Source organism: Budorcas taxicolor, chromosome 17, assembly GCF_023091745.1.
Source record: "Budorcas taxicolor isolate Tak-1 chromosome 17, Takin1.1, whole genome shotgun sequence".
In the NCBI taxonomy this organism is placed as follows: domain Eukaryota; kingdom Metazoa; phylum Chordata; class Mammalia; order Artiodactyla; family Bovidae; genus Budorcas; species Budorcas taxicolor.
This window is the reverse complement of record NC_068926.1, coordinates 71,289,763-71,316,700: the sequence shown is the minus strand read 5'-3', so window position 1 is coordinate 71,316,700 and position 26,938 is coordinate 71,289,763. Positions and strand designations below refer to the sequence as shown.

At 56.9% G+C, this 26,938-nt stretch overlaps 4 protein-coding genes across 4 annotated transcripts; all 4 read right to left on the bottom strand.

Annotated features, from left to right (window-relative positions):
* Window positions 1-1,319: 1,319 nt before the first annotated feature.
* Window positions 1,320-4,137, bottom strand: LOC128062451 (D-dopachrome decarboxylase). Its single transcript, XM_052654928.1, has 3 exons — window positions 3,859-4,137; window positions 3,306-3,481; window positions 1,320-1,536 (listed from the first exon to the last, which is right to left on the bottom strand). Exons 1-3 carry the CDS (start codon window positions 4,087-4,089, stop codon window positions 1,464-1,466), a joined length of 480 nt encoding a protein of 159 aa, XP_052510888.1. The 5' UTR covers window positions 4,090-4,137; the 3' UTR covers window positions 1,320-1,463.
* An 848-nt stretch (window positions 4,138-4,985) lies between these two features.
* On the bottom strand, window positions 4,986-10,064 carry LOC128062367 (glutathione S-transferase theta-3-like). The gene is made up of 5 exons (XM_052654822.1): window positions 9,895-10,064; window positions 8,463-8,550; window positions 7,835-7,985; window positions 5,700-5,876; window positions 4,986-5,389 (listed from the first exon to the last, which is right to left on the bottom strand). Exons 1-5 carry the CDS (start codon window positions 10,004-10,006, stop codon window positions 5,198-5,200), a joined length of 720 nt encoding a protein of 239 aa, XP_052510782.1. The 5' UTR covers window positions 10,007-10,064; the 3' UTR covers window positions 4,986-5,197.
* Window positions 10,065-12,450: 2,386 nt separating this feature from the next.
* LOC128062350 (glutathione S-transferase theta-1) lies at window positions 12,451-19,759 on the bottom strand. Its single transcript, XM_052654802.1, has 5 exons — window positions 19,637-19,759; window positions 17,368-17,455; window positions 16,025-16,175; window positions 12,830-13,006; window positions 12,451-12,645 (listed from the first exon to the last, which is right to left on the bottom strand). Exons 1-5 carry the CDS (start codon window positions 19,746-19,748, stop codon window positions 12,451-12,453), a joined length of 723 nt encoding a protein of 240 aa, XP_052510762.1. The 5' UTR covers window positions 19,749-19,759.
* A 2,893-nt stretch (window positions 19,760-22,652) lies between these two features.
* LOC128062415 (glutathione S-transferase theta-4) lies at window positions 22,653-26,695 on the bottom strand. The gene is made up of 5 exons (XM_052654888.1): window positions 26,584-26,695; window positions 25,644-25,731; window positions 24,988-25,138; window positions 23,900-24,076; window positions 22,653-22,850 (listed from the first exon to the last, which is right to left on the bottom strand). Exons 1-5 carry the CDS (start codon window positions 26,693-26,695, stop codon window positions 22,653-22,655), a joined length of 726 nt encoding a protein of 241 aa, XP_052510848.1.
* Window positions 26,696-26,938: the final 243 nt, after the last annotated feature.

The following is a 26,938-nucleotide window of genomic DNA, read 5'->3' as shown; positions in this document are numbered from 1 at the left end:
AACATTCCCTGAGCCCCTTTGGGAAGCAGGACATCCATGCTGGCAGAAGGAATGAGTGCAGAGACAACTGGGACAGGGAGCCAAGGGTAGGACCTCCAAGCTGTAGCTTTTAACAAGTTCTCAGTGGTGGTCAAAGCTGTGGTTTTTCTAGTAGTCAAGTATGGATGTGAGAGTTAGACCATAATAAAGAAGGCTGAGGGCTGAAGAATTGATGCTTTTGAATTGTGCTGAAGAAGACTCTTGAGAGTCCGTTGGACTGCAAGGAGATCAAACCAGTCAATCCTAAAGGAAGTCAACCCTCAATATTCACTGGGAAGGACTGCTGCTGAAACTGAAGCTCCAGTACTTTGGCCACCTGGTGAGAAGAGCTGACTCATTAGAAAAGACCCTGATACTGGGAAAGATTGAAGGCAGGAAGAGAAGATGACAGGGAACTAGATGGTTGGATGGCATCACTGACTCAGTGGGCATGAATCTGAGCAAGCTCCAGGAGATGGTGAAGGACAGGAAAGCCTGGCGTGCCGCAGTCGCGAAGAGCTGGACGCAGCTGAGCCACTGAACAACAGCGGTGGCCAGGTAAACACTCAGGCTCAGGCACATTCCTTAGGAAACTTATTAACCAGGCAGACTGCAAATCAGTTTGGTATTCATTGGTGCACAAGAATGATCAAAGCTTTAAGGGGGCAGGGAAAGTATCGCCCAGAGATGTAAACTCTGCATCTGGAAGAAAGCTGAAAAGGAGACTTCCATGCCACACCTCCATCCCCCACCCCCACCCCACCCCCGCGTCCTCTGCAACGCAAAAGCATGATATGGCTTTAGATTGGCGGCAGGGGCCGGGGCAGTAACAAGATTCTATTCATTCCATTTCCAGAAGCAGAGGCTGCATTTCTGGGTTTGCCATTTGGCATGTGGATCTTACAAGGTACACAGCTACAGAGAATTCTCAGCAAGACTCACAAGAGACGATGGGAGTCTGGCAATGCCCAGGGAAGGGCCCTGAAGCCCAGGCTGAGGACAGGAATGTCGGGTCAGCAGTCTGCAGGAAGGCCTAGGCTGGACCAGTTGCCTGCCGCTCCCCACCAGCCTGAACAGGGGCACGAAGAGGAGCGACTCCAAGAAGCCCTCCACCCTGATTCCAGCAGCCAAATATAAGACATGAAACACAGCCCCTGAGGACAGGAACGTCCCACCTCCCAGGTTCCCTTAAGGTCCCCACCTCATAAACCAACCTGCTGTCCAGAGTGACCCAGAATGCCAGGGGGTGTGGGTGGGGGAAGGCAGTGGCAAAGGGAAGTAGAGAAGTCAGGTTTGAGACAAAGCTCTCTTAATTTATTTGTTGTGAGGATGGGGAGGAGAACCACACGGAGATGCCAGAAGCTGGTGTCCACCAGGCCCTCACTGCCAGAAGGCCTCTCTGGAAGGGCTGTCAGCTCAGAGGCCCTGGATGCCCTACACGCCAATCATAAAAAGGTCGCGACTGTCCCCTTCTTGCCAATCTGCCAGCGCTCCAAGGGGAAAAAGCGGATCATTATCCTTCAGGAGATGGAGAGAAAGATGTCATCAGCTCCTTGGCTAACGCCTTACATTCTAACATCCCCCAGCCAGACATACCCACTGTGGGCTCCAAGGAGCCTGCCTTAGCCCCACCAGGCATTTTGCAAGCCTGTCTCACCCCATGAACACTCTCCACAAACCCCAGACAGGGCAGTGGGCATGTCAGGGGTGGAATGGTGGCTGCACACCGTCATCACCCACCCGGGATAGACAGGCAGCCTCTGTGGTCACTGTATGTGGGTTCATGGGGAGCCTTCTCTCTCCCAAACTGCAGGCCCCCAGGAGCACACATGTGCAGTATCCCAGCCCCTGTTTTTGCAAAGCCTGGCTCAAGGAGTCCAGGCATAACCACCTCCCTCCCCACATTATCTGTGGAGTGAGTGAATGAGCTCCTCTCCCAGAAGTGACAGGAAGTTCCTTGTGCAGAAACAGGATACTTGGGACAACCTAGGGCCAAGGAGGTATATGTGACAACCTCAGTTGTCCCGTCCCATCTGTAAATGGGCATAATGGAGCTATCTCCATTGTGGGATGAGATGTCCCCATAATGGGATGGCATGTCCACATGGGGGCTATAGACAGAGGCACAAAACTTCTAAGGATCAAATGGGGTCAGGCATGTGAATTACCTTTCAAATCTCTGGTATGTGGTAAATTACAGGTTGTTTATCATTGTTAGAATTCTTATGGCTCCCCAGATTAAGGACCAGGTCTAAGCACCCCCAGAAGTGACCATTCTTCACCCACTCTTTCTGGGCCAACAAAGGCTCCATTCTGAAAGGTTCTTTCAAGATTCTTATGCAGTTAGTTCCTCATAGGCATAGACTCGGCTTGGGAATATTTTTTACCCGAGAAGAAACCATGACCTTGCCACGGAATCCCAGGTTTGGGAGCCATGCGGCCTTCTTATTAGAAGCCGACTCATTAGAAAAGACCCTAATGCTGGGAAAGATTGAAGGCAGGAGAAGAAGGGGATGACAGAGGACTAGATGATTGGACGGCATCACCAACTCAATGGACATGAGTTTGAGCAAGCTCCAGGAGATGGTGAAGGGCCTGGAAACCTGGTATGCTGCAGTCCATGGGGTCGCAAAGAGTTGGACACAACTGAATGACTGAGAAACAATCACCGAGGGCTTCTTGGGAACTATTTGATCCATGCCTCTCTATTCAGAGAAGAGAAGGTTACAAACCAGACATGGTTTAATTCCAGGTTTGTTTGGATTCCCCCACCTGCATGGGACCCAAAGGTCACAGCCTCAGGACATACCCAGAATTCCTCCAGTCCAGCTTAGAGAAGTTCTAAAAGATTACTCCTGTTTTCCCAACATATGGAAAAACCTGAGGGCAGATGATAAGTGGCTTTGGTTCTGCCGGGATAGCAACATTCTGCCCTGTCAGGTGCCAAGGCAGGTACAGTAGTGTCGTCCCATGCAGTGCCCCCAGGAGTGGTTAAAGGGGAGCCTTCCCATTTCACAGATGGAAACACGGAGGTCCAAGAGGCCATACCTTGCCCAGGTGTCACAGGCACCACTGCAGAGCCAGGAATTCATTCAATTCCACTACCACTCTCAAGGTGGGCCGTCCACCGGCCCATGGGGTCAAGGGCCCAGGCGGCACCAGATCCTTCTTGTCCAGCATGAGGAATTAATTTTCCCCCCAAACTCAGGAGGGGCCTGAGGTGGGATCCCGGCCCCCAGTGGCACAGCAGTCCCAAGAGGGTCCTCTCCCTGCCCCCCCCTACGCACCGGTCCTCGGCCAGGTCCAGCTCCTTGGTGAGGAACTCGAAGAAGCGCGCGCTGTGGCCGCGGTTCTCCTCGGCCGTCCCCACCACACCGATGGAGGAGACGAGCAGCTGGGCGCTGGGCTCCGCCGAGCCGTTCAGCACCATGGCCAGGCCGGACCGCACCGTCACGTTCACGCGCTGCGGGGACACGGGAGTTTAGCCTGAAGGCGGCGTTAGGCGGGGATCGTGCTGAGGACCTGGGGAGCGCGGGGTGAGGGAGCGCGGGGTGAGGGAGCACGGGGTGCAGACGCGCGAGCTCCACGGGGGTCAGGGCTGGGGGCACGGGTCGGGGTCCTTGGAGGTCACTTCGGGGTCACGGCTGGCCAAGCCGACACGGAGCACGTGTTGCGGACGGGGCCGCAGGGCCCTGGAGTGCGGGAGGACGGAGTTGGCGGCGGGCGGGCGGGCGGGCGCGGAAGAGTCGGGGTCACGCTGGGGAAGCGGGGGTCGCAGATAGAGCCCGACCCCGGTCCGCCAGCCTCCTCCCCGCCCCGTGCTCCCCAGCGCAGGCTCACGTCCTCAGGCTTGCTCAGGATGGCGGCAGTGGCCGCGCAGAGCCGCTTCTCCAGCCCCGCGGGCACGCGGCCGGCGGGCAAGCTCGTGTCCAGCTCTACGAACGGCATGTCCAGCGGGAAGGGTGCGAACGGTCGCCGGGGAGAAACGAGGCGCGGGGTCCGGGTCTGTGTTCTTGAGGGTCGGGCGACGGGGAGCGGGGGCGGGGCGCCACGGAAACCTGCTCTCCTCATTGGCTGGACAGAAACTCAGCGCCCCCTGATTGGCTGTCTGGGCTGCATCCCCCCGGGTCTCCGCAGAGAGCCGCCGCCAGGGCTGGCGCTGATTTCCGGAAGTGTGGTAGCCCGGCCCCCTCCTTGTGACCCCGCCCCCAACGAGGTATTGGCCGTGCCGAGCCCCGCCCACACACCAGGCCCCGCCCGCGCCCCGCTCCGGCCCTGCTGGCCGCGGTTTCCTGTCCCCTGTGGCTTTCCAGCGCTTTGGCTAATATTTAGGTGGAGGTCTGAACACGCCCAAATACACACACCCGGAGGGGCTATCCCCAGGCTCCACGCTAACAATGCTACCTCGTCACGGAGTATTAAAATTTTTTTGAATGAGCTGTCTCTGCGTCGGGCAACTCCCGTTCGACGTGCTAAAACGCTCTTCTTTTGATCAGACCAGGTGAAGCCTGGGGGCTCGAGTGGGGCTGGGCAGAGACCCTCGGGTTCACTGCATCCCTGCCTGGTACCCACGGACAAAAACACCCTTGTGGCTTCTTGTGCCTGTGGCAACCTTGCCTCACGGTGAAGGATCGCCCACCAGGGGGTGGTGATAGCCAGCCAAAGCCCCGGTCGAATTACCAGCAATGTTTACGGGACCCTGTATTTTTTAGAGGTGAAACAAAAGCTGTTATTGAGCATGTGGATGTCTGTTGATGTGGCCAAACGTGGTACTTTCATCAGCGTTGGAAAGCTGTTAGAATTGTAAATAGCAAAGGTCGTTGAACTTACGTGGGTGTATATGAACGATTCCAACTACATACCTAAAACTTTATGGAAGTGGGCATATTAAAGCACTCACCCTTTGTCCTTTAGCCTCAGGGCAGAAACCAGGGAAATTTTTCAAACAAGAGAGGGCCAGGGTCACTTTTGTGTTTACTGGAGCTCTTTCCAGAGTTCACATGGAAGTCAGCGTGCAAGGGGTAAGGGTGAAGTTAGCGGACGGACAGAGGAAGGCATGCAGGGCTGGCGAGTGGAGAGCACTGTGGCCCGGACTCTGAGCGGGAGCCGTGTTTTGGCCCCCAGCTGAGGGGAGGGAGCGCCATTTCTTAGAGTGCCGTGGCAGGCTCACCGGGACTCACTACAACAACAGTTGCGCTAGGGGCTTCAGCCTCTCCTTCACGGCAGTGTCTGCTGGAGGCAGGTCCTTGGCCTTCATGAGGACCGCGTGGGCCTCTCGGAAGAGGTCCTCCCCCACCGCAGCTTCCACGCGCTGGCGCCACGCGGCCAGCTTAGGCCGGCTTTTGAAGATGTCACAGCCGGCACTGACGGGCTGCAGGAGAGGGAGCTGACTGGAGGGCGGAGGTGCCCAGGGAAGCAGAAGGCCGCCCCTGGCCTAGGGATCCCCTGGGTGGATTTCCCCGCCTCTGCCACTAGAGGAAACACCAGGAAACTGCTCAATATCCCTGTAGGGTGGGGTTTTAGGCCCCTTTTTACAGATGAGGACCCTGAGGCTCAGAGGGGACGTGACCCACCCAGGGCCCCCCTCTACCCCCAGCCAGAAAGAGCAATGTGAGCTGGTGCACGGGCTCCCTCCCAGGATACCCTGCTGCTCAGCAGCCCCCCTGCCCCACAGCACTCACATGCATCAGCTCTGTGATGGCCACCAAGTCCGCCACTGACATGTGGGGCCCGGCCAGGAAGTCCTGGTCCTTCAGGAACTTGTCCTCAAGCAGCTGCAGGCACCGGTCCAGCTCGGCCAGAGTGTTTGCCAGTGTCTCAGGGGGCACCCGTTGGCCCAGGAACACAGGGAACATCATCTGGCAGGCAGAGAGAGGGCTCAGCGTCTGCCTAGGGCCCGGCCTGGTTCCGGCTCTCATCCTGTTGGCCAGCCATCCTGCGCATTTCTCCTCACTCCCGTCACCCCTTCCCACCCACGGCCACCACCAGCCCAGGCCTCATCGCTGACTCACGCGTGGCCAGCCTCCGCCTCTCCCTGGGTCCTCACACCAGGCAGCCAGGGGATCCCTCTGCAATCCCAGTCTGCCTGTAGCTTCTTCCTGCATAAAGCCTGCCATGACTCGCTACTGCCCCCGCCCCGCAAAGGTCTCAACACACAGCAGCAGCCATCCTCTCCCACGCTCCCACCACCCCCGACCCCACCCCAGGCCTCTCAGATGGGAGTCTGTGGGAATGGGCCTGCAGATCCCTCTAGGATGTGCTTCAAGTGTATGCTCCTAATCAGTGCACCTGGCTGGGGTCAGCCTCTGCACTGCCAAGCTCCCAGATGACCGTCTTGCTCGCGGCCCATGGACCACACTCAGTAGCAAAGATCTACACTCACTCTCCTCAGTTTCTCTCCATTCGGCCCTCAAATGCACCAGGCTGCCTCCCCGACCACAGCTTTTATTGTCATTGTTGAGTCCCTAAGTCGTGTCCAAGTCTTTTATGACCCCATGGGCTGTAGGCAGCGGCCAGGTTCCTCTGTCCATGGGATTTCCCAGGCAAGATTGTAAGAGTGGGTTCCCTTCTCCTCCTCCAGGGGATCTTCCCGACCCAGGGATTGAACCCGAGTCTCCTGCACTGGTCGGCAGATTTTTTACCACTGAGCCACCACAGAAGCCCATGGCTTTTGAAGCTATGGAAACTTTCTTTGGGCCAAGATGGAACTCCCTGGCGGCGCGGTGCTAGGACTGCAAGCTCTCAGTGCGCTGCTGAGGGCCCAGGCGCAGTGCTCAGCCCCTCACACACACAGGATGACCGCTGGGTACTGGGCGCTGATCACGGCTCAGGGCTCATGGCAAAGGCCTCTGCACATTTGATAAGCAAAAATGGTATCTGCATGCTCCTTTAATGCGCATTTGCTTGGTTTTTACTGAAGTTAAATGTTTTCATCCACTTACTGCCCCTTTCTCTCTGTCCTTCAGCTACATCTCTGCTGGTTTCCTCTGCCCGTTTTTCTCCTGTCTTTGTCTGATGGGCTTCTAAGAACATCTTAAGTATCAAGAATGTTACTTCTTTCTAACACATCTTTGCCAAGATTTTCCCCAGTTTTTTTTTTTTTTGCTGGCTTTAATTCTCCCTTTTTTTTCCCCCTTCTTCTACAGATTTCACCACATAAAATTGATGAGTCTTTTCTCCAAGTCTCTCACTGTTATTAGGCTTATCAATCTTTGCATACCCAGAAATTAGATCAACATTTAGTGAATATCTCGTTTCTTCCTACTTCGAGGTTTGTCACTTAGCATCTCTCCATCTGAAAAGTACGTGTGTGGCAAAGCGAGGGCTTGATGCTTTTCCCCCACAAGAGGCAACATTCCTAGGCAGTGTGACATGTACAGGAAAGCAGAGGGTTCATTTCCAGCAACTCGGGAATCAAGACCTGAGGAGGGAGGGCTTTCCTGGTGGCTCAGGAAAGCCCTGGTTTAGTATCCACCTGCCAGTGCAGGAGAGGACACGGCTTCCATCCCCAGTCCCGGAAGACTCCATGTGCCTCGGGGCCATTCAGCCTGCGAGCTGCGAGTCCTGGAGCCCGTGCCCCCGAGCCTGCTCCCAGCAAGGAAGATCTAGCGGAGCTGAAAACAACTCAACAAATGAATGTGTTTTTGATAAGACACCTTGGGGGAGTCGTTCCCAGGCTCTGTGCCTCAGTTTCCTCTCTGGGAAACAAGTCCGTTGCCCTGGAGCCTCTCTGGCATTCTAGGATTTAGTGTTCTCAGCTTCGACAGAGAGCCTGGCCCCTTGATCATCCTGGAGGGCTCCCTGCCCCAGAGCTCACCTTCTGCCACATGGCCCGGGTGCAGCTCATCCGGAGGGCCGTGTGCTGCCACGACAGGTACTCATCCACGCGGGCTCGGGCCTGCAGGTCTTGGGGGTACCAGTGGTCAGGGGCCTCGTACTTGCGGGCCAGATACAGCAGGATGGCCACACTGGGGGACAAGGGGGGTGCAGAGGACATGCCCCAGTCACTCATCAGCCGTTCCACAGGGACCAGGCCCTGGGTGAGGCCTGGCCCTGACCTCACACGTCTTTCCCTAGATCCTGTGGGTGGAGCATCTCAGCGTCTTCCTGGTTCTGGTACACAAGCAGGAATCCGAGGCCCAGAGGGGTCAGGTGACAGCCAGGGCCATACAGGTCTACACTGGGCCATCTAGCATCTCCGGCACCGAGGGGAAAACAAAGTGTCGTGGGGCTTCAGAGGACTCCAGTACCATCCCCCCAGTCTCCGGAGCTCAGGCAGTGCCAGGAGAGACCAGGCACCCCTCCAGCCCTGGGCACCTCTGCCCACTTCAAGCCACTCTCCACCCCTTGGGCCGGAACAGGGACTTGGGATACGCAAGCCATGAGCCAAGCCATCAACGGTGGACACACAGATGGCCGACAGGTGCGGCCCAGGGGCCCTTTACCTCTCAGCCAAGGTGAAGTCCCCATCCTTCAGGGCTGGCACCTTCCTCAGGGGGTTCACCTGGACAAAGTCATCGCTGTGGTTCTGGCCTGTGGAGTGACCGGTGAGGCAGGTGGGGAGAACTGTGAGGCCTCTAAGATCTCTGTCCACTCCCACCCCAACAACCAGCCACCAACTTTCTGGGGTCCCTGTCCTGGTGGGGCGTCAGGAAAGAGAAGGCCACTCCGCTGGTCAGGGGGTGACATCCCCTGAGCCCACCAGAGGTTCCTGTTCCCGTGTCCACCTGCTCTGGACCTGGGCTAAGGAGCATCTCAACTTGGGCTTGGGCAGAGTGACGGGAGGGTGGGTTTCTGCAGCCGCAAACCCCCAGCCCTGGTCAACTCCATCCCTGCATCAGGCCCTCCAGCCCCCTCCCTGGGCTCTAAGCTTGTCCCCTGCAGAGCCCCACCTCTCTGTGCTAACTGGGTGACCTGTCCACACACCTGTTCCCAGATCTGAGCAAACCTCACTCGCACCACCCATGCCTGACCTGCTTAGCCACTCAGCCCCCTGCAGGTCGCTCCTCTTCCCTTCCTGTGCCAAACCTTCCAGACTCCTTCCCCACCAGGGCCCCCCGGTCTGGCTCACTTCTGCATACTGCAGGCCTTCCACCACCACTACCAGCTCAGGCCCGTGTGGAGGGGACGCCAAGTAGTGAGTGTGAAGCCGGAGGCTTTAGCGGAGCAAGGCTCCAGCCTGGTTGCAGGACCCCAGCCTGGTCACAAGACTACCTGCGGGCCTTTCTGCTCCTCCCTTGTGGGCAGGGTCACCACGATCTATTCTCCCTCCAGAAACAGCCTCTGTGCTCGGCCCTCACCCCAAGGATCACTGAGAAGGCAGAGCAAGGTGGCACCAGAGCAGGAGGTGGCTCGGGCTGGGGCGCCAGAGGCAGAAGGCGGGCAGACTCAGCCTGCCCCGAGGGGCTCTGAATCCAGAGCTCCTGCTAAGGTCCGGTGACAGCCCTGCTCCCTCCGCGGGATTCTGCCCAAGTGGAGGGGACCTAGGCGGGCACAGGTAGGAAGGAGTAAAGCGGAGGCCAGATACAGGCGAACAATCTTCTGGGCAGTCACGCGTGGGGGCCGCCGCTGCTGAGAACCAGGAGGCCGCGTCACCGTTTTCTCCGAGCCGTGGTATGGAGAGCCGTCTCTCCACTTTCCTCCACTTCTTCGCCCCGCCCCAACCCTGGCCGCACCCGGCACTGCTATCTACCCGCTCTGTTCCCCCTTAACCTGGGTGTGAAGAACGGTTGGTATTCACTAGGCAAAGGAACGACGGACAATACACAACCGATGGCCAAAGCCACGGTTTCCGACGGGAGTCTGTCTGCACCGGCCTCCCGACTCGGGGGCCACAGGGACACCCAGCTCCCGGGCCTGCTTGCTTGTCCGGCCCACCTTGGAGCAGGTCCACGGTGCGCAGCTCGAAGGGGATGCGGTTCTTCTTGGCGAAGATGTAGACGGCGCGGCAGGGCTGGGACAGCAGGTCCAGGTAGAGCTCCAGGCCCATGGCGGGGGCGGGAACGGCGGGCAGGACCCACGACAGGAACGGCGGCGGGCAGGTTCCACCGGTCACCCAGCCGAGGGATGTGCGCAGCTCCGGGTACCCGAGCCCGGCCACACCCTACCCGCCCATTGGACGGCGCCGCAGAACTTTGGGCCAATCAGCGGCGGCCTCGCTCTCCCGCCTTCCCTCTGCGGGGTTCTGAGCTGGGCTCCGTTTCCTGCCCGGCAGGGTTCAAGGAGACAGACTCGGTGTCTCTCGCCGTGTCAGTCCCCTCACCTGAACAGCAGTGTCTAACCTGCGTCAAATGGAACAGGACGGGAGGGGTACTGGGGGCACGAGATCAAGGGCGCTTCCAGAGCAGCCACTCAGTGAACTTAGGGTCAAAGGGTTAGCCCAGGCCACCTCCCTCCTCAGAGCGGGGGCTGAAAGAGGAGGGACGTCAGAGTCCCCAGGAACACAAACAGAGGAGTAAAAGATGCCGCAGCCTCCCGGGGGCCCACGGCCCAGGGTGGAGGCGGGGGAGGGCGTGTGGTCCTCCGCACCCGGCAAAGACCAGATCACCACCTCAGGAAGCCGCCCCTCACCAAGCTTCCTTACGCTCCCTCCCGGCTAATCTTCGCCTCCCTCCTGCAAAACAGAGCCTCGTGAGACCCATCTATGAGGTTTGTGGGTGGGCCCGGAATCTTCCCACTTCCTTTGTAGGGCCAAACCCCTCCAACCTCAAGCCTGGGGTTCCTGAGGTCTTTGGCTGTGATGCCTTCACCCTCTAAGCAAGTCTCCCAGGTGAAAAAACCCGTGTCCCCAGGGACTTCAGTCTTCCCTGATAGCTCAGTTGGTAAAGAGTCTGCCTGCAATGCAGGAGACCCCAGTTCAATTCTGGGTTGCGAAGGTCCCCTGGAAAAGGGATAGGCTACCCATTCCAGTATTCTTAGGCTTCCCTTGTGGCTCAGCTGGTAAAGAATCTGCTTGCAATGCGAGAGACCTGGGTTCAGTCCCTGGATTGGGACGATCCCCTGGAGAAGGCAAAGGCTACCCACTCCAGTATTCTGGCCAGGAAAATTCCATGGGCTAGTCCATGGGGCCGCAAAGAGTCGGACGCGACGGAGTGGCCTTCACTTCACTTCACTTCCAGGGACTTCCCTAGTGGTCCAGTAGACTCTTTGCTCTCAAGGCAGGGCACCCAGGTTGGATTCCTGATCACAGAACTAGATCCCACATACCACAACTGAAGATCTTGCGAGCTGCAGTTAAGGCTTGTGAGTGCCTGTGCTGGTCGGGTCTGACTTTTTGAGACCCCCATGGACTGTGTAGCCCGAGAGGCTCCTCTGTCCATGGGATTTTCCTGACAAGAATACTGGAGCGGGTTGCCATCTCCTCCTCCAGTGGCTCTTCCTGACCCAGGGATTGAGCCCACCTCTCCTGTATTGCAGACCTACTAAGACCTAGGGCAGCCAAATAAATAACTTAAAAAAAAAAAAAAAACCTATTCCCAAACCCAAGATTCAGAGAAAGCCCAACTGGGGGAAAGAAAAAAAAAAACAAACAAACCTTGAGAATAGCTTGGCCTTCCTGGGCCCTTGGCTCCCAGTTTAACAAAGATCTATCCCATCAGGAGAGAACTTTCTCCAGGTTGGATGCAGCCATGTTCTCCACCCCCTCCAGGGGACTGACCTCCACCATAACTCACATTTGGCCGGACTGCTGCGATATCCAATCTCCCTGCTTCCTCCCTGGCCACCCTCCAGTCCAACCCCCACCAACAGTCAGAATGTTATTCTAAAGTGCAATCTGAGCATTCCGTTCCTGTTCAGGTTCTGCAGCTCCGAGGTGTGGCAATTCAGGCCCCACTTGACCGAGTCCTGACCCGGGGAGCTGCTGTTTGATGTCTCCTCCCACCACCCTCTCAGGGTCGGTGCAGGACTCGTGATTCACAATACTTGGTGCTGAAAGGCACTGGCCCTGCGAAGAGAGTGTTGGCGACTCTGCGCCCAACACACCTGGAGACCTGCTACCTCTACTGTCCTCGTCGAAGAACCAGTGGAGCGCAGGGCATTTGTTAATTTCACTCTGGACAACCGGTCTGCGGAAAGCTAATCCACCGGGCCTGCGCAGCCAGCTGTCTCTCAAAGAGAGGCCAAAACCGAGGCCAGGACAGATGGAAGGTCAAATAAAGCACACCTCAGAGTTAGAAGCAAAGGCTCAGGCTGAGCCCAGGTTTATTTCCCAGACTGGAAAGAAAACGCAGATGAAAGGAGACGAGGTCTGGGTGTGCCATTCTCCTTGTGGCTCTGCAGCCCCAGCGACAGATGGGTGGGAACCTGGCCCCAGGAGCAGAGGACTCAGGCAGGCAAGCCACGCCTGCTCTCCAGGTCTGCCTCCCAAGGGACAGCAGAAATGAAGCTGCTCCGTGAACTGCCAAGGGCAGAGCAGAGGCGCAGCTCCCTGGGTCACTGGATCATGGCCAGCACTTTGGGCAGCATCTTCTGCTTCAAGGTGGGGTCTGCAGGCTGAGAGTCCTTGGCCTTCAGGATGACCTCATGGGCCTCCTGGAAGAGGGCCTCCCCCACCGCTGCCTCCACGCACTGGCGCCACGCGGCCAGCTTGGGTCGGCCTTTGAAGACTTGGCAGCCGGCACCCACGGGCTGTAGGGAGAGAGGGGGCGGGATGGGTGACCACATATTGCAACACCAACCTGGTCTGGAGGCCATGGAACTCCAGAAGGTCTCTCCACAGGGTCCCACAGCCAGGGGCATGGTGTGAGCAGGACTTCAGCGCCACCCAGGACCCCCCTGCCTCATCCTCCCCCCAACCACCCACAGCACTCACATGCATCAGCTCCGTGATGGCTACCAGGTCAGCCAGAGAGATGTGGGGCCCGGTGAGAAAGGCTTTGTCCTGGAGGAACTTGCCCTCAAGCACCTGCAGGGCCATATCCAACTCTGCCAGTGTGGCCGCCAGCGTCTCAGGAGAGACCAGCTCACCCAGGAAAACAGGGAGCATCACCTGATGGGCGGGCAGGCAGAGTGGGGGCTTAGGGGCCGGCATTCCTACCTGACCTCCAGGGCAGCACCTGAGACTTTAGATGTAAACGGTCCTTAAATACAACTATAAGGTCTTTAACTATAAAAGACCATCAGAGGGTAATTCTGATTTATTCATGTCAGGAAACTCTATAGAGTAGTTAGAAAAAAACGCATTACATCCACCTGCACCACCGTGGGAAAACACAAACTACAGAATGATCTGAGAGCGTTTATATAAAACTGTAAGCACTCGAAGCGTTGTTTTTGGGCTACACGTAAATGTGATAATGTACAAGGTCATGAACTGAAAGGACTTGAACCAGATCTCAAGGGGCAGGCAGTGGGGGCGGACTTCAGGAAGGGAACGGGCAACAAAGAGGTCAGTTGGTTTTTGTTCCCTAATGTTTCTTTTCTTATATATATCACAAATGATAGAAGACACAACAATGAAACTGGTGACCCAGAATTAAAGATATACTTTCAGAAAGGAGGGGGGCACCTCTGAGAAGAATACAGAAAACCCACCATGATGACGCTAGAAAGAAAATAACCTTGTGATTTTTTTTTAAGTCATAAAAGAATACAGAACTTTAAAAGAAAAAGGAAAAATAAAAGAAAGAACAAAAAGTAGCAAAGAATAAAGCCTAAACCTGCCTGTCTGATATGGAAACCACCAGCCACAAGAGGTTCCCGAGCTCTTAAAATATGACTGGTCTTAGACGAAATGTGCCGTGAAATGTAAAATACACACCAGGAAACAGACACGCATCAGTGGAAGGGACAGCGAGCCCAGAAATAAACCCACACGCTTCTGGCCAACTAATCCACCACAAAGGACACAGGAATATACAAGGGAGAAAAGACAGTCTCTTCCATCCGTGGTGCAGAGAGGACTGGGCAGCTACATGAAAAATGAAATTAGAGCATTCTCTAAGGCCATAGAGATAAACTCAAAATGAACTAAAGACTTAAACATAGGACCGGAAACAGTAAAACTCCTGGCAGAAAACACGGGCGGAAGCCCTGAGGGGCACTCAGGCGTCACTGCTGATGGACACCGGTGTTGCCGCCACATTCTGGCTACTGCGAATGACGCCGTTGTGAACGTGGGTACAAGCATCTCTTCGAGATCCCGCTTTCAGTTATTCTAGGTATACGCCCAGAAGTGGAACTGCTGGGTCATATGGCAATTGCATTTTTAATTTTCTTGAGGAACCACCATGCATTGTCCACAGAAGCTATTCCCCTTTCCATTCCCATCAAGAGCACACGGGAGTTTCGATTTCTTCTTATCCTCCCTAACACTTGTAATTTTGCTTATCTGTCTATCTGTCTGGGCTTCCCACGTGGTGCAGGGATGAAAGAAGCCACCTGCTAATGCAAGAGACAGGTTCGACCCTGAGTCAGGAAGGAGGAGGGAATGGCAACCCACTCCAGCCTGGAGAATCCCATGGACGGAGGAGCCTGGTGGGCTACAGTCCACGGGGTCACAAAGAGTCAGACACGACCGAGCAAGCAATCCTTGACCTATCTATCTATCTGTAACAGCCATCCCAGCAGGGAGGAAGTGGTATTTCATTATAGACATTAAAAAAAAATCTTTACTGAATTTATTACAATACTGCTTCTGTTCTGTGTTTTGGTTTTTTGGCCGCAAACCATATTGGATCTTAGCGCCCCAACCAGAGATCGAACCTGCACTCACCCCCTGCATTGGATGGCCAAGTCTTAAACACTGGACCTCAGGGAGGTCCCCTCATTATAGTTTTAATTTGCATTTTCCTAAGGATTAGTGATACTGAACATATTTTCACGTGTTTATTAGCCAAAATCATACCACTGATACTCTGAGTATTTTGGGTTAAGTAAAATATATTCAACTGTTTCTTTTTACTTTTTAATTACGGCTACTGGAAAATTTTAAACTACATATGTGTCTCACTCTTTACTTTTGGGCAGCACTGGACAAAATGAGCTAAATTCCAGAGGGCATGAACCCTCCCAAGGTAAGCCACGTTCATCCCTGGGGTCCAAGCAGATCGGGGTGCAAGCCTGCCATCTGTCTGGGAGTTTTCTGATGAAGCAGCCCCGTGGGGGACTTAGGGCAGGGCTGAGAAGCAGAGCGATCTCTTGCTTGTAGTTGGAGCTTAGATTCCAAATCCTTGCTGGAGGAAAATGAGCAACCTGATTCCACCCTCAAGACGTTTCTGAAACCAGAGATGAACTGAACTGTAACTGAAGCCACATCCCAGCCCCAATCCTGACTAGCTGGAAGAGATGAACCTCCCACCGAGGATGCTTGATAGAAGAAAGTGCAAGCCCCGTGTCAGGCATTTATTGTGCACTCCGTGTCCACTCTCCTTTTATATAACACGTAGCACACAGTAAGAAATTATTGTGTGAAGAAATAAGAAATTATAAGACAAGTAAAGAAAGAGGAAAATGTAGGTGTTCCTTGGTGGCCTAGCGGTTAGGATTCGATGTCACTGATGTGGCCCAGGTTCAATCCCTGGTCAGGAAACTGAGATCCCATAAGCTTCATGGTGTGGCCAAAATATAAAAGGAAAAAAGAAAAAGAGGAAAATGTGACCCCTAATCCAGATGGCAAAAGACAACCAATAGAAACAAACCCACAGAAAACCCAGGGGCTGAAATTAGCTAACAAAAACTTTAAAGTAACTATTCTAAGAATCAATACGTTAAACAATTTAGAAGGAAAGATAGACCAAGTGGGTGAGCAGATGTTGAATTTCACCAGAGAAATGGAAACTCTAAAAAAGAACCACATGGAATCTCTAGAACTGAAAAAAACACTTATTTCAAATACAAAGAATGTACTAGACGGGCTTAACGGCAGCTTGGGCAAACAGAGGAAAGAACTGGGAAGTCAAAGCCAGGTCAACAGAAGCTACTTAAACTGAAAGGAAGAATGTGAGGTTGCCGTGCCCTTGTGGGGCGATGCCCTCACCGGCCCCCCTCCCCGGGGAGAGCACCTCACCTTATGCCACAGGGCTCGGAGGCAGTTTCTCCGCAGGGCTGTGTGCTGCCAGGCCAGGTACTCGTCCACACGGGCACAGGCCTGCGGGTCCTGAGGGTACCAGTGGTCGGGGACCTTATACTTGCGGGCCAGGTAGAGCAGGATGGCCACGCTGCGGGCAAGGGGAGGACGTGTTGGAGGGCGGCGGGCAGGGGGCCCACTGAGCTGGGGCTTGATACAGAGTCCCTTCCTGAATATTCCTGACCACACACCAAGCTATTTTCTCCGTTTCCAGAACAGGAAGCCAGGCTTTAGAACAAGGATGGGACTTGCCCAGGGCACACAGGCTTTGGAGGCTGAGCTGAGAGTCTCCCTGAGGCTAACAGGCAAGCTCCTATCACCGGGCTCAATTCCGCGGCGAGTCCTGCCACAAGTTCGGAGCACAGTTTCTGATGGGAGGACCAGAGAGAGCTTCCTGGAGGAGTCAGCACCAAAGCAAAGCATTGCAGAAGCTCAATTGCTTCCAGTTCCTTCCAGCCTGCATCCACTCTCATCATCCCACATTCAGACCCCCAGGAGGCCTGACACTTCAAAAAGGCTTTCCTGCCATCCCTCCATCGTCTGTTCTCTGTCATCCCTCTGTCCTCCCTGAAGCATCCTGCCAGAAACACAGCAGGGTGTGGGAGCTGTGGGATCTTGGACAAGCGGGACAAACAAGGCTCCTGCAGCCCCCCTCCTGCCCTGGGTTAGCTGGGCTGCCTTGGTGTTGGGATGGCACGACTGATCCGGAAGGACAGTGAATGTGGGAATTCGGGGCCACTGGGAAGGCCTTCAGGAACTCGGGGTACCCTATAGGCTGGGCACCCCAGCCAAAGGGGCAGAAAACCTCTGTATCTGCCCCCGGACCAAGCTCCCTACTGGGAATCCTGCTTCCACACGGAGCTAAACAGTTCGCTTTTTTTTTTTTTTCTCCTTTTGTTCCCAGCAAGGGAGTTCCGAGGAAGACGAGGGTCCCTGCTGTGACGGCAAATGTCCATGTGACTGGTGGTCCTCCCAGGGAAGGGCAGCCCAGAGATGGGACCGCCGGGAGACTTCAGTACAAGTTTGGCCAGGGGGCAGCCCTTTGGGAGATGAACCGCCCTGCCCCTCCCTGCCCCCCTGCCCGGGAACGCCCCCTCACCAACCACCACATGACTCGTAAGGTGCTTGCTTTCCCAACCATGTCTGTGAACTGAAACTGTGGGCAGGCAGGAACCAGGAGCCCAGCCCTGACTCTCTGCAGGATACTGGACCGAGGGCCCTTCAGCTCAGAGGGACGAGACGGTTCCAGAGGGGTCTGCCGGCAACCTTGGGGCCCCAGTTACCTCTCGGTCAAGATGAAGTCCCCGTCCTTCAAGACTGGCACCTTCTGCAGGGGGTTCACCTGGGCAAAGTCATCGCTGAGGTGCTGGCCTGCGGAGAGCCCAGCGTGGTGCATAGTGGGGAGGAAAACGCCCTGCCCTGCCTGGCTGTGTCCACCTGTTGCACCCACCCCCCTCAAAAGGCCCCAACCACAATTTCATGGCCCTTCTCCAGCCCCTGGCCGCTCTTGGTGTGGGAAAGGCTGGCGGGGGCTGCTGTGGGAGAAGTGGGAGGTTCTGCCAGCTGGTGCAAAAGAGAGCTCGACACCCCTTGCCAAGTTCCTGTGGGCAAAACCTCCCCCACTAGGAGCCCCCCTAAAACAGAGCTTAAGGAGCTCCATCCAGGGCAGGGCCTGTCCTTGCTCAGGCCTGCAGACTCCCACCCTCTGCCTTTTCACCATCGCCAGCATCACTGGCTCCCGCATGGGGTCTGGGGGTGTCCCAGCTGCAGGGACTGGGAGACTGGCCCTCTTAATGCCACTTTCCCTGTGGACCCTAAGAATAGGTTCCCAAACACAGACAAGTGGCCTCTTCCTAGCGTCCACTTGAAAAGTGAAAGTTGCTCAATCGTGTCCGACTCTTTGTGACCCCATGGACTACACAGTCCCTGGAATTCTCCAGGCCAGAATACTGGAGTGGGTAGCCCTTCCCTTCTCCAGGGGATCTTCCCAACCCAGGGTTCAAACCCAGGTCTCCCTCATTGCAGGCGGATTCTTTACGAGCTGAGCCACCAGGGAAGCCCAGGAATACTGGAGTGTGTAGCCTATCCCTTCTCCAGGGGATCTTCCTGACCCAGGAATCAAACCGGGCTCTCCCGCATTGCAGGCGGATTCTTCACCAACTGAGCTATGAGGGGGTGTCCATTTACTTGCAGCCAACTTCCCCTGGACCCTCTGCGTCCCCTTGCTCACTCTGCCCTGGGCACCAGGAACAGAGCTGGCCCTGTTCTTAGGGTCCCACTGAAGCTCCCCGGAAAGGTGCAGCCCACAGTCCCCTGGGACCCTGACCTCTGCTTGAGCTTGAGTGATTTTGGCCCCTTCAGATGCAGCCAGAGAGAAACTTCTGGGGGGCACAGGTCATCACTGCTGCCCCTGCTCAACAGCTTTCAGGGGCTCCCCAGAACCCCAGGAGCAGGCAAAGCTGCTCAAAGCCATCTGCTGTCCGCCACGGCCTCACCTCTCCAGCCTCTCTCCTCCCCTTCCCTCCACCCTTCAGACTGTCCCTTCACCAGGACCCTCCCCTCCTCTCCTGGCGAAACACACCTACTGCAGTACCCTCTGTGGGACAGCCTGGCTGGGACGCCTCTTTGTGCCCACTCCGTCTCCCCTACCCCACACTCTGCAGAGGTGACTGCTGGGCAAGCCAGGGGGCCAGTCCCCTGAGGAGGCTGGACGAGATGGCGATTCAGGCCTCAGGACAGGCTGGCACAAAGGCAGAACGGCAGGCGAGCCTCACCCCGCTGGGGGCGCTGGGTGGAAGGCTCAGCCCTGCAGAGTTGCCGGATTTGTTCTGTGCGCCCCCCACACGCCCCCACCCCCCGCCCCACACTAGCAACACGGGAGCCCTGCCTTCCCTACCCTCAGCTGCCCTGGCATGCCAGCTGTGCCCTTGGGACTCTGGGGATCTGCCAGAGAAAGTACAAAGCGTGCAGGCTCATCAGTGCCCCCCCGCCCCCCCCTCGCCCCCCGCAGTCCCCCTCCTGCTCTCCGCATCCCCAGCGCCGGTGCGCCTTCTGAGAAGGAGTGAGACAGAGGATAAGGTAGACGCAGGCAAAGCAGGAGGAGGAGGAAGGGAGGCGGCGGGCGGGGGGCGGGGGTGCCCCCAGGGCAGCGGGGCCAGAGCATGAGCAGCTGGGCCGCAGTGGAGGGACCCGCTCTGCCTCACCCGCCAAGCGGCCCCCGTTCCTTTCCTCCTGCCCCTGTCCCTTCACCCAGCCCCTGTCCCTATGCCTAGTGGCAGCCCCGGTTCGCCAGGTTCCTCCATTCCTCGTGCGCCGCGCCCCCCCCCCCCCCCCCACCCCGCCCCGGCTCTGTTACTCTGCTTCAACTGAGCCCTCCACTCCTCGTCGTTCATTCCAGGGACCCAGCCAAGTCTGGGGATCCCCAAATCTCCGATCTTCCTGGTGGCTGGCCGCAGGCCGGGTGAGGCTCGGGAGGCGCTGCCCTGAGCAGCGTTTGGCCTCCCCTCCCCACCCCCACCTCTCGGTCCCGCAAACCCCCGGCCGGGCGTCCACCTTTGCGCAGGTCCACGGTGCGCAGCTCGAAGGGGATGCGGTTCTTCTTGGCGAAGATGTAGACGGCGCGGCAGGGCTGGGACAGCAGGTCCAGGTAGAGCTCCAGGCCCATGGCGGGGGCGGACCGGCCTCGCCACGCAGGGGACACGGGACTCAGCGGCCCGGGGCCGCGACCGCAGAGCCGCGCTCGGCCCGCCCCCCACGCGCCGCTCCCCGTAGGCGCTCGGGCCGCACGCTCGGGTCCAATCGCCGGCGCCCGGCGGGTCTGCGGGGCGGGGGCTCCGGAAGGTCCCCCTGGGGGAGGCGGGCCGGTCACAGAGCAGAACATCGTCAGGGCTCCTGCCGGCTGCGGCCTGTGTCAGAAGATCCTGCCTTAGGGATGAAGACATCGAAGGGGGTCCAGAAAGTCCGACTCCAGCATCCACGATCTTGGCCCCAAGCTGCAGACATCCGGCGCCATCAAGAGGCAAGTTCAGTTCAGGCGCTCAGTCGTGTCCGACTCTTTGTGACCCCATGGACTGCAGCACACCAGGCCTCCCTGTCCATCAACCAACTCCCGGAGCTTACTCAAACTCATGTCCATCAAGTCGGTGATGCCATCCAACCATCTCAACCTCTGTCATCCCCTTCTCCTCCTGCCCTCAATGTTTCTCAGCATCAGGGTCTTTTCCAAGGAGTCAGTTCTTCACATCAGGTGGCCAAAGTATTGGAGTTTCAGCGTCAGCATCAGTCCTTCCAATGAACACTCAGGACTGATATGACCAAGAGGCAAAGCCTCAGCACTCACCCCCTTGCCCCAGCGCACCCCTGGAATTTGACACAGGTCTTCCTGCCCCCAGCACAGTGCCTCCGTCTCATTCTCTGAATGTTTCTTCCTCCTCTGGGCCTCTGTTTCTCCATCTTTGAAAATGATGGGAAAGATCCAGCAAGCCTGATTCTGGGCATATATCCAAAGAAAATGAAAACAGGATCTCCAAGAGAGACACCTCCAACCCCATGTTCACTGCGGCCAAGCTAGAGTAACAACCTAAGTGTCGGTTAAGGGGTGAGTGGATGGAGAAAATCTGGAGATTACTCACAGACGCGTATTGAGATGGAGAAGGAAGATGGCAGCCCACTTCAGGATTCCTGCCTGGAGAATCCCCACGGACAGAGGAGTCTGGCGGGCTGCAGTCCACGGGGTCGCAGAGTCGGGCGTGACTGCGTGGCTGAGCACACACACGTGTCGAGGACTCTTGTACTCAGCTTTAAGAAAGGAAATGTTGTCATTTGCAACAACATGGATGGACCTGGAGGTTATTATGCTAAGTGAAAGGTCAGACACAAAAAGGCAAATACTGCCTGATCTTACTTGTGTGGAATCTTAAAAAGTGGGACTCTTACAAGCAGGGGTTAGAACGGTGGTTACCAGGGGCTGGGGTGAGACAGGGTTTGGCAACACACTGGTTAGAGAGTAGAAAGCTTTGAGTACCCAAGATGAATAAGTTATGGAGCGTGGTGACTATAGTTAACAGGACCGCGTGGCACACGTGCAATTTTCTGAGTAGCTCTTAATTATTCTTACCAGGAACAACAAAAAAATGGTACCTGTCTACTGAGGAAAGCACAACCTGAATGCCATGAGTGACGTTTGATCCAGGGTCTTGCGGAGAATGGCAGCCTTTTCAAAAATCCATTCTTTTTTTTTTTGATTCGCTGATCTTCTCTCGTTTTTCTATCCTCTGTCTCCACTCAAATCTTTTTTATTTCTTTTCTCCTGTTGGCTATAGGTTTAGTTTGCCTTTCTTTTTCTACTTCCTCCAGGTGTAAGTTAGGTTGTTGATTTGAGATCTGTATGCTGCTGCTGCTGCTAAGTCGCTTCAGTCGTGTCCGACTCTGTGCGACCCCATAGATGGCAGCCCACCAGGCCCCTCCGTCCCCAGGACTCTCCAGGCAAGAACGCTGGAATGGGTTGCCATTTCCTTCTCCAATGCATGAAAGCGAAAAGTGAAAGTGAAGTCGCTCAGTCGTGTCTGACTCTTAGCGACCCCATGGACTGCAGCCCACCAGGCCCCTCCGTCCCAGGCATGAGTGCTGGAGCGGGTGAGATCTGTATGCGTTCACAGCTATTCAGTGGCCTCTCAGCCCTGTTTCCTCCCGTAAGTTTGGGTCTGTTGTGTGCTTAATTCATCAAGATATTTTCTAATTTCCCTTGTGATTTCTTCTTTGATTCATTGGTTGTTTAAATGCATTTTTAAAAGCATTTCATTTCCTAGTTGTCCTTCTGTCATTGATTTCTCATTGCATTCCACGGTGTTCAGAAAACACGCGTCATATGATTTCAGTCAGTTTAAATTTCTCGGGATTTATTTTATGACCTCACCCAGGGTCTGTCCTGAAGAATACTGCATGTGCTCTCTAGAAGATCATGCATTTTATGTTGCGGGTGCTGTGCTGTGTGTAGCCGGCAGGCCGATGGGTTTAGTTTTTTAAAACTATCTATATTACTTACTTGGCTGCAGCAAGGTAAATATTTATTGCTTAGTTGCAGCAAGTGGGATCTCCGATCTTCATTGTGGCATGAGGGGTCTTTAGTCTGGGCAAGCAAACTCTTAGTTGTGGCACGTGGGATCTAGCTCCCGGGCCAGGGATGGAACCTGGGTTCCCTGTGTCGGGAGCATGGAGTCTTAGCCACGGGGCCACCAGGGAAGTTCCCTGATAATGTCAGAATGTGGCTCAAACCTCCATTTCCTGCAGGATCCCCGATCTCATTATTCTATCCATTAGTGAAGGTGATTACTAAAGTCATCAGCTGTCACACTGATAGTTTACTCGTGTGTAACCTTTCATCTTCCAGTTCTTTTTGGAAGCTGGGGGGACTCACGACTGCCACCCAGCCCCAGGCGTATCTCAGGCTCGGGAGCCACGGGAGTTGTTTCAGTTCTTTATTAGGCAAAGAAGCAGTGAATTTCAGCGTCTCCCTTAAGGAAAGGGGTTCCGGGGGCTGAGCCGGCCAGGCCCGCAGGGTGGGCCGCCTCTACTTGAACTTCTGCAGCAAATTGCAGATCCTCTCCTTGACCATCGGGTCCAGCGTGGAGCAGTCCCATTCTGCCAACTTCACCAGCCGGTCATGGGCCTCGCAGAAGAGACTGGAGCCGATGGCCAGCTCCACCCTCATGCGCCACTCGGCCAGCTTGGCGCTGCTGAGGAAGACGTTATGGTTGCCAGCCATGGGCTGTGGACAGACGGAGAGGAAGGCATGGTCAGCCTGTGGACCAGCCCTACCTGGGCCCCGCCTACAGCCGCAAGGCTCTCCCTGTTTGCCCCTGCGGCCAGTGAGCCTGCTGACCTCCGAGGCCTGGCCAGGGCTCACAGGTCATATAACAGATGGAGGTGGGGGTGGAGGACCTTGAGTGGCTCGCTTGTCGCTGGTCTTGCTCCACGGCTCCTGAGTCCCTCTCAGAGGGGCCTGTGACCCAGGGGTTCCCACTTCTCCAGTGTGAAACCTCCCAGGGGTCTTGCCTTCTTCCATGGAAACCCCCTGCCCCCAGACGGAGGTGGGAGGAATTGTTATTTCTCCCTGTGTTGAACCTCCCTCTGTGATCAAGCACAGGAACTGCGATGAGAGACCCACCCGCAGCCTAAGAAACATGAGCCCACGATGTCTGGGGTGGGTGTGGGCTGAAGCGTAGGGGACTGCACCACGTGGGACAGGAAAACTGGGACTTTCTTTCCTCCCTGTACTGGTCTGTACTGCCACTGACCAAGGACCAAAGTGGCCACTGTGCATCCTGGCCAGGGTCTCAACTCCATCCTGCACACCAGCTTGGTCAGAAGAGCCCACCCTCCCCTGCACACAGAAGCTGCATGAATGTCCCCCACCCAGAAGTGTCCCCCACTGCAGAGCAGATGGACCCTTAGGCCCAAAGCCAGGGAGCGGCCCTGTCCAACTGCCCTGACTGGAGCTCTGGAAAAGAGGGGCACTTTGGTCAGAAGGACACTTTGGAAGCCTCTGGACTCTTCCTGGAGGGTCCTTTGGGAGGAGGAGGCCCCTGGGACCCTGGCTGACTGAGCAGGCTCACCCTCCAGCTCCCATCCCCAGGTAGGACTCTTCCTGAAGCACTAACGACCACCATCCTCCCTGGTTCAACACGTGGGCTTCCTGTGGTTCGCCCCAGGTCAAGGCCAGGCACCCAGGCGTGGCTCCGCCTTCTCCAGCTTCTCCGCAAGCTATGGTTGCGGCGAGCCCCTCGTCGGCCCCGGCCGCCTGCCCCCGCTGCAAACCTGCATCATCTCCACCAGGGCTACCAGGTCGGCCAGGGAGATGTTGTCCCCAGTGATGAACATCTTGTCTTGCAGAAACTTTTCCTCGAAGAGCTTCAGGTTGTTCTTCACCTCCGCCAGCATCTGCTCCGTCTTCTCAGCTGGGACCTCGTCGCCCGTGATCATCGGGATCAGCAGCTGCCCGGGGTGGGGGAGGGGAGGGAGAGGAGGCCCCGTCTGACCCTCCAGGCCTCTGGAGGCCCCATCTGACCCTTGCCTGCTGAGAGAGGTGGTGGACAGTACCAAGGACGTAAAGTGCCATCGCCTCCGTTGGCAGTTCCGGTGGGTAGAAGTCGCCTGGGGCCCTTGTTCAGAAGGATGTGAGGGACTGCCCTGGTCCAGCGGCTAAGACGCTGAGCTCCCAATGAAGAGAGGGCCCAGGTTCGATCTCGGGTCAGGGCACTAGATCCCACATGCTGTGTCTAAGAGTTCATGTGCCACGACTAAAGATCCCCACGCTGCCACAGAGATCGAAGACCTTGCGTGCTCCAGCTAAGACCCAGCACAGCTCCAAAAGATTAATTAATAAAAGATTAAAAAAACAAAAAGGGAGGACTCGAGGTCCCAGCAGGAGAGAGTCCTGTGACTGATTGGTCATGTCTGCCACAGGTGTAGCATAAGAAGTAGGGGCACGTGGACTGCTTATTTGTCATCTTCAAATATGACAGTCTTTACGGGCCCTTTCACTTTTTTTTTTTTTTCTCCCCCTGCACAGCTCGAGGCTTGCAGGATCTTAGTTCCCCAACCAGGGTCTGAACCTGGGCCCCGGCAGTGACAGCACCGAGTCCTAACCACTGGACCGCAGGGGAATTCCCAGCTCTGATCCCTCCAGTTCAGAATGAAATGTCTTGAATCCTATCCTGGCTTGAGTGACACCAGCCCCTCCCGGGTGCCCTTCCCCTCGTTGCTATAAGGCTCTTTCTTACCCAGTGGTCCGTGTCACACCCCCCACAGCTCTGTAAGGTGGGCAGGAGAGGGAGCTGCAGAAATGAGGCTCAGAGCAGGGTGGGGGGGATGCTTGCCTGAGCCCCAGTCGTGGGCCCCCTCACCTTCAACCAGAGTATCTTGTTCATGGGCAGCTGAATGGCCGTGTGCTGCCAGGCCATGAACTCGTCCACACGGGCGCGCATGTGCAGGTCCGGCGGGTACCAGTGCGAGGGGGCGCTGTACTTGCGGCACAGGTAGAAAAGGATGGCCACGCTGCAGAGAGGACAGTCAGGGCACTCCCCAGGCTGGCCCGCCCTTGCTCGATGGCCACCCGGCGCCGCTAGAGGCCCCCAGCTGCCCTCCTGGAGGGGGCTGAGCCCAGAGGCCTCGGGAAAGGCAGTCAAGCCCACCCCCAGCAGTGAGGGCCCTGCGGGGAAAGGGGGTATTGGTGGGTGGCCTCAGACAGGGCAGAGCACGTGGGGAAGTCCCTGGGGAGGTCATTCCTAAACGTTTGCAGGTGAAGGATGGGGTGGCCAGGAGGCAGGGGAGCTGAGCGGGGTCCAGGTGATGCACAATGAGCCCAAGGGGACCGCCGACAGAGCTGGGGTGGGTCCTGGGTTCCTTACGCCCCTGGTTCTCTAGCGCTTGTTCTACCTCGGTGCATGTGAACTGTCCCGTCGTAAAAGAAAGCCAGCAATCAGCAGCACAGGTGGGCCGGGTGGGAAACTCCCCCAGGAGGAGCGGAGACTCAGGGTGCGAGCACCGGGAAGACAGTTACCTTTCGGACAAGATGAACTTCCCGTCTCTGAGGCTGGGCAGCTTCCTCAGGGGGTTGATCTCGATGTACTCCCTGCTGTGGTGGTGACCTGAGAGGGGCAGGCAGCTCTGAGGCTGCTGAGACCCCGGGGACGAGAGACCGGGGCACCCCAAGACAGAAACAGTGCCTCTTGGTGCATCTTCCCAAGAAGGGGACGCTGCGCCCCAGAGTAGAAGCACGCTGCCCCCAGGTGAGGAGGCACACCAGGGAGCCTCACAGGGGCCAGGCCAGCGCGCTGCCGCCCTCCCGGGCCCTGCCGCCAGGGCGGCCCTTTGGCTCCAGGAAGCTGGAGGCCTCCAGCCCTCACCCTCAGCTCTGGGCCCAAAGCCACAGCCTGTGAGTCCACAGAAGCCCTGGGGGCCTGGATCCCAGCTCCAGGCCTCCCGCCCCCTCCAGGCTCTGCAAGTGGAGATTCTGCAGCCCCCTCTGCGGTCGGGGCGGTGATGGAGACCCGGGCCCCGGGGAGTCACCCTGGGCAGGTCTGAACACTTGGCGGGGGTCAGGGTGGGGTGGGGTCGGGGGCCAGGGAGCAGGTGCGTGAGGAGTAAGTACTCGTGCTCCTGTGGCCTCGGCCGCCCTGATCGGCAGCTGCTCGGCAGCGGAGAAGGCGGGTGCGCTGGGTGAGAGCCCGGGGACCCCTCTTGCTCCCACTGCGCCCCACCCCCCGCCCCCGTTCATCACAGTGAGGAAGAATCTGCGGGGGAACGGCAAAGGCGGGTGGGGCAGACACAGAGCGGACAATGCCCCCACCGGGAAGCTTTTCTGCCCTTTGTGCACTTGGGTGGGGCGTGGCGAGGGTGCGTGAGGGGCGGGTCTCCTCTGCCTCCACTTCTGTGAACCCCTCACCTAGCATCCTGTCTGCCCTGGCACCCAGCCCACCCGGGCAGCCGCAGGTGCCCACCTTTCAGCAGATCCACAAACTGGAAGTCGAACGGGATGCTGTTCTTCCTGGCGAAGATGTAGACGGCGCGGCAGGACGCGGACAGCAGGTCCAGGTAGAGCTCCAGGCCCATGCTGGGCCCCACCGCGGCTGGCAGACGCCCAGCCGCACGCAGCCCACTGCAGCCTGTGCCCTGGCCCCGTGCCCGCCCACCCAGGCCCGGCGCCCTGCATTCTGGAACTCATTGTTCTCTTGGTGTCGCCATGAGGCCCAGAAGCCTGGAATGCTCACAGCGGGAAGGGCTGTGAGGACGCTCGCGAACAGACCCACGAATTTGCCCTTCCCTTCCCTGGGGGCACGCATGTGTGTGCCCCTG

Bases quoted from the DNA above. Each gene is read 5' to 3' on its own strand.
- LOC128062451 (XM_052654928.1), bottom strand. From the start codon at position 4,089: ATGAGGAGAGCAGGTTTCCGTGGCGCCCCGCCCCCGCTCCCCGTCGCC. The intron at 3,482-3,858 runs GTGAGCCTGCGC...GTGTCCCCGCAG, and splicing joins TCCTGAGCAAGCCTGAGGAC to CGCGTGAACGTGACGGTGCG. The intron at 1,537-3,305 runs GTGCGTAGGGGG...CATCTCCTGAAG, and splicing joins CTGGACCTGGCCGAGGACCG to GATAATGATCCGCTTTTTCC.
- LOC128062367 (XM_052654822.1), bottom strand. From the start codon at position 10,006: ATGGGCCTGGAGCTCTACCTGGACCTGCTGTCCCAGCCCTGCCGCGCC. The intron at 7,986-8,462 runs GTAAAGGGCCCC...CTTGTCCCCCAG, and splicing joins GACTTCACCTTGGCTGAGAG to TGTGGCCATCCTGCTGTATC. The intron at 5,877-7,834 runs GTGAGCTCTGGG...TCTGCCTGCCAG, and splicing joins CCCGGGCCATGTGGCAGAAG to ATGATGTTCCCTGTGTTCCT.
- LOC128062350 (XM_052654802.1), bottom strand. From the start codon at position 19,748: ATGGGCCTGGAGCTCTACCTGGACCTGCTGTCCCAGCCCTGCCGCGCC. The intron at 16,176-17,367 runs GTAACTGGGGCC...CCTTGCCCGCAG, and splicing joins GACTTCATCTTGACCGAGAG to CGTGGCCATCCTGCTCTACC. The intron at 13,007-16,024 runs GTGAGGTGCTCT...CCCGCCCATCAG, and splicing joins TCCGAGCCCTGTGGCATAAG to GTGATGCTCCCTGTTTTCCT.
- LOC128062415 (XM_052654888.1), bottom strand. From the start codon at position 26,695: ATGGGCCTGGAGCTCTACCTGGACCTGCTGTCCGCGTCCTGCCGCGCC. The intron at 25,139-25,643 runs GTAACTGTCTTC...TCCTCTCTGCAG, and splicing joins AAGTTCATCTTGTCCGAAAG to CGTGGCCATCCTTTTCTACC. The intron at 24,077-24,987 runs GTGAGGGGGCCC...CACCCCGGGCAG, and splicing joins ACAAGATACTCTGGTTGAAG to CTGCTGATCCCGATGATCAC.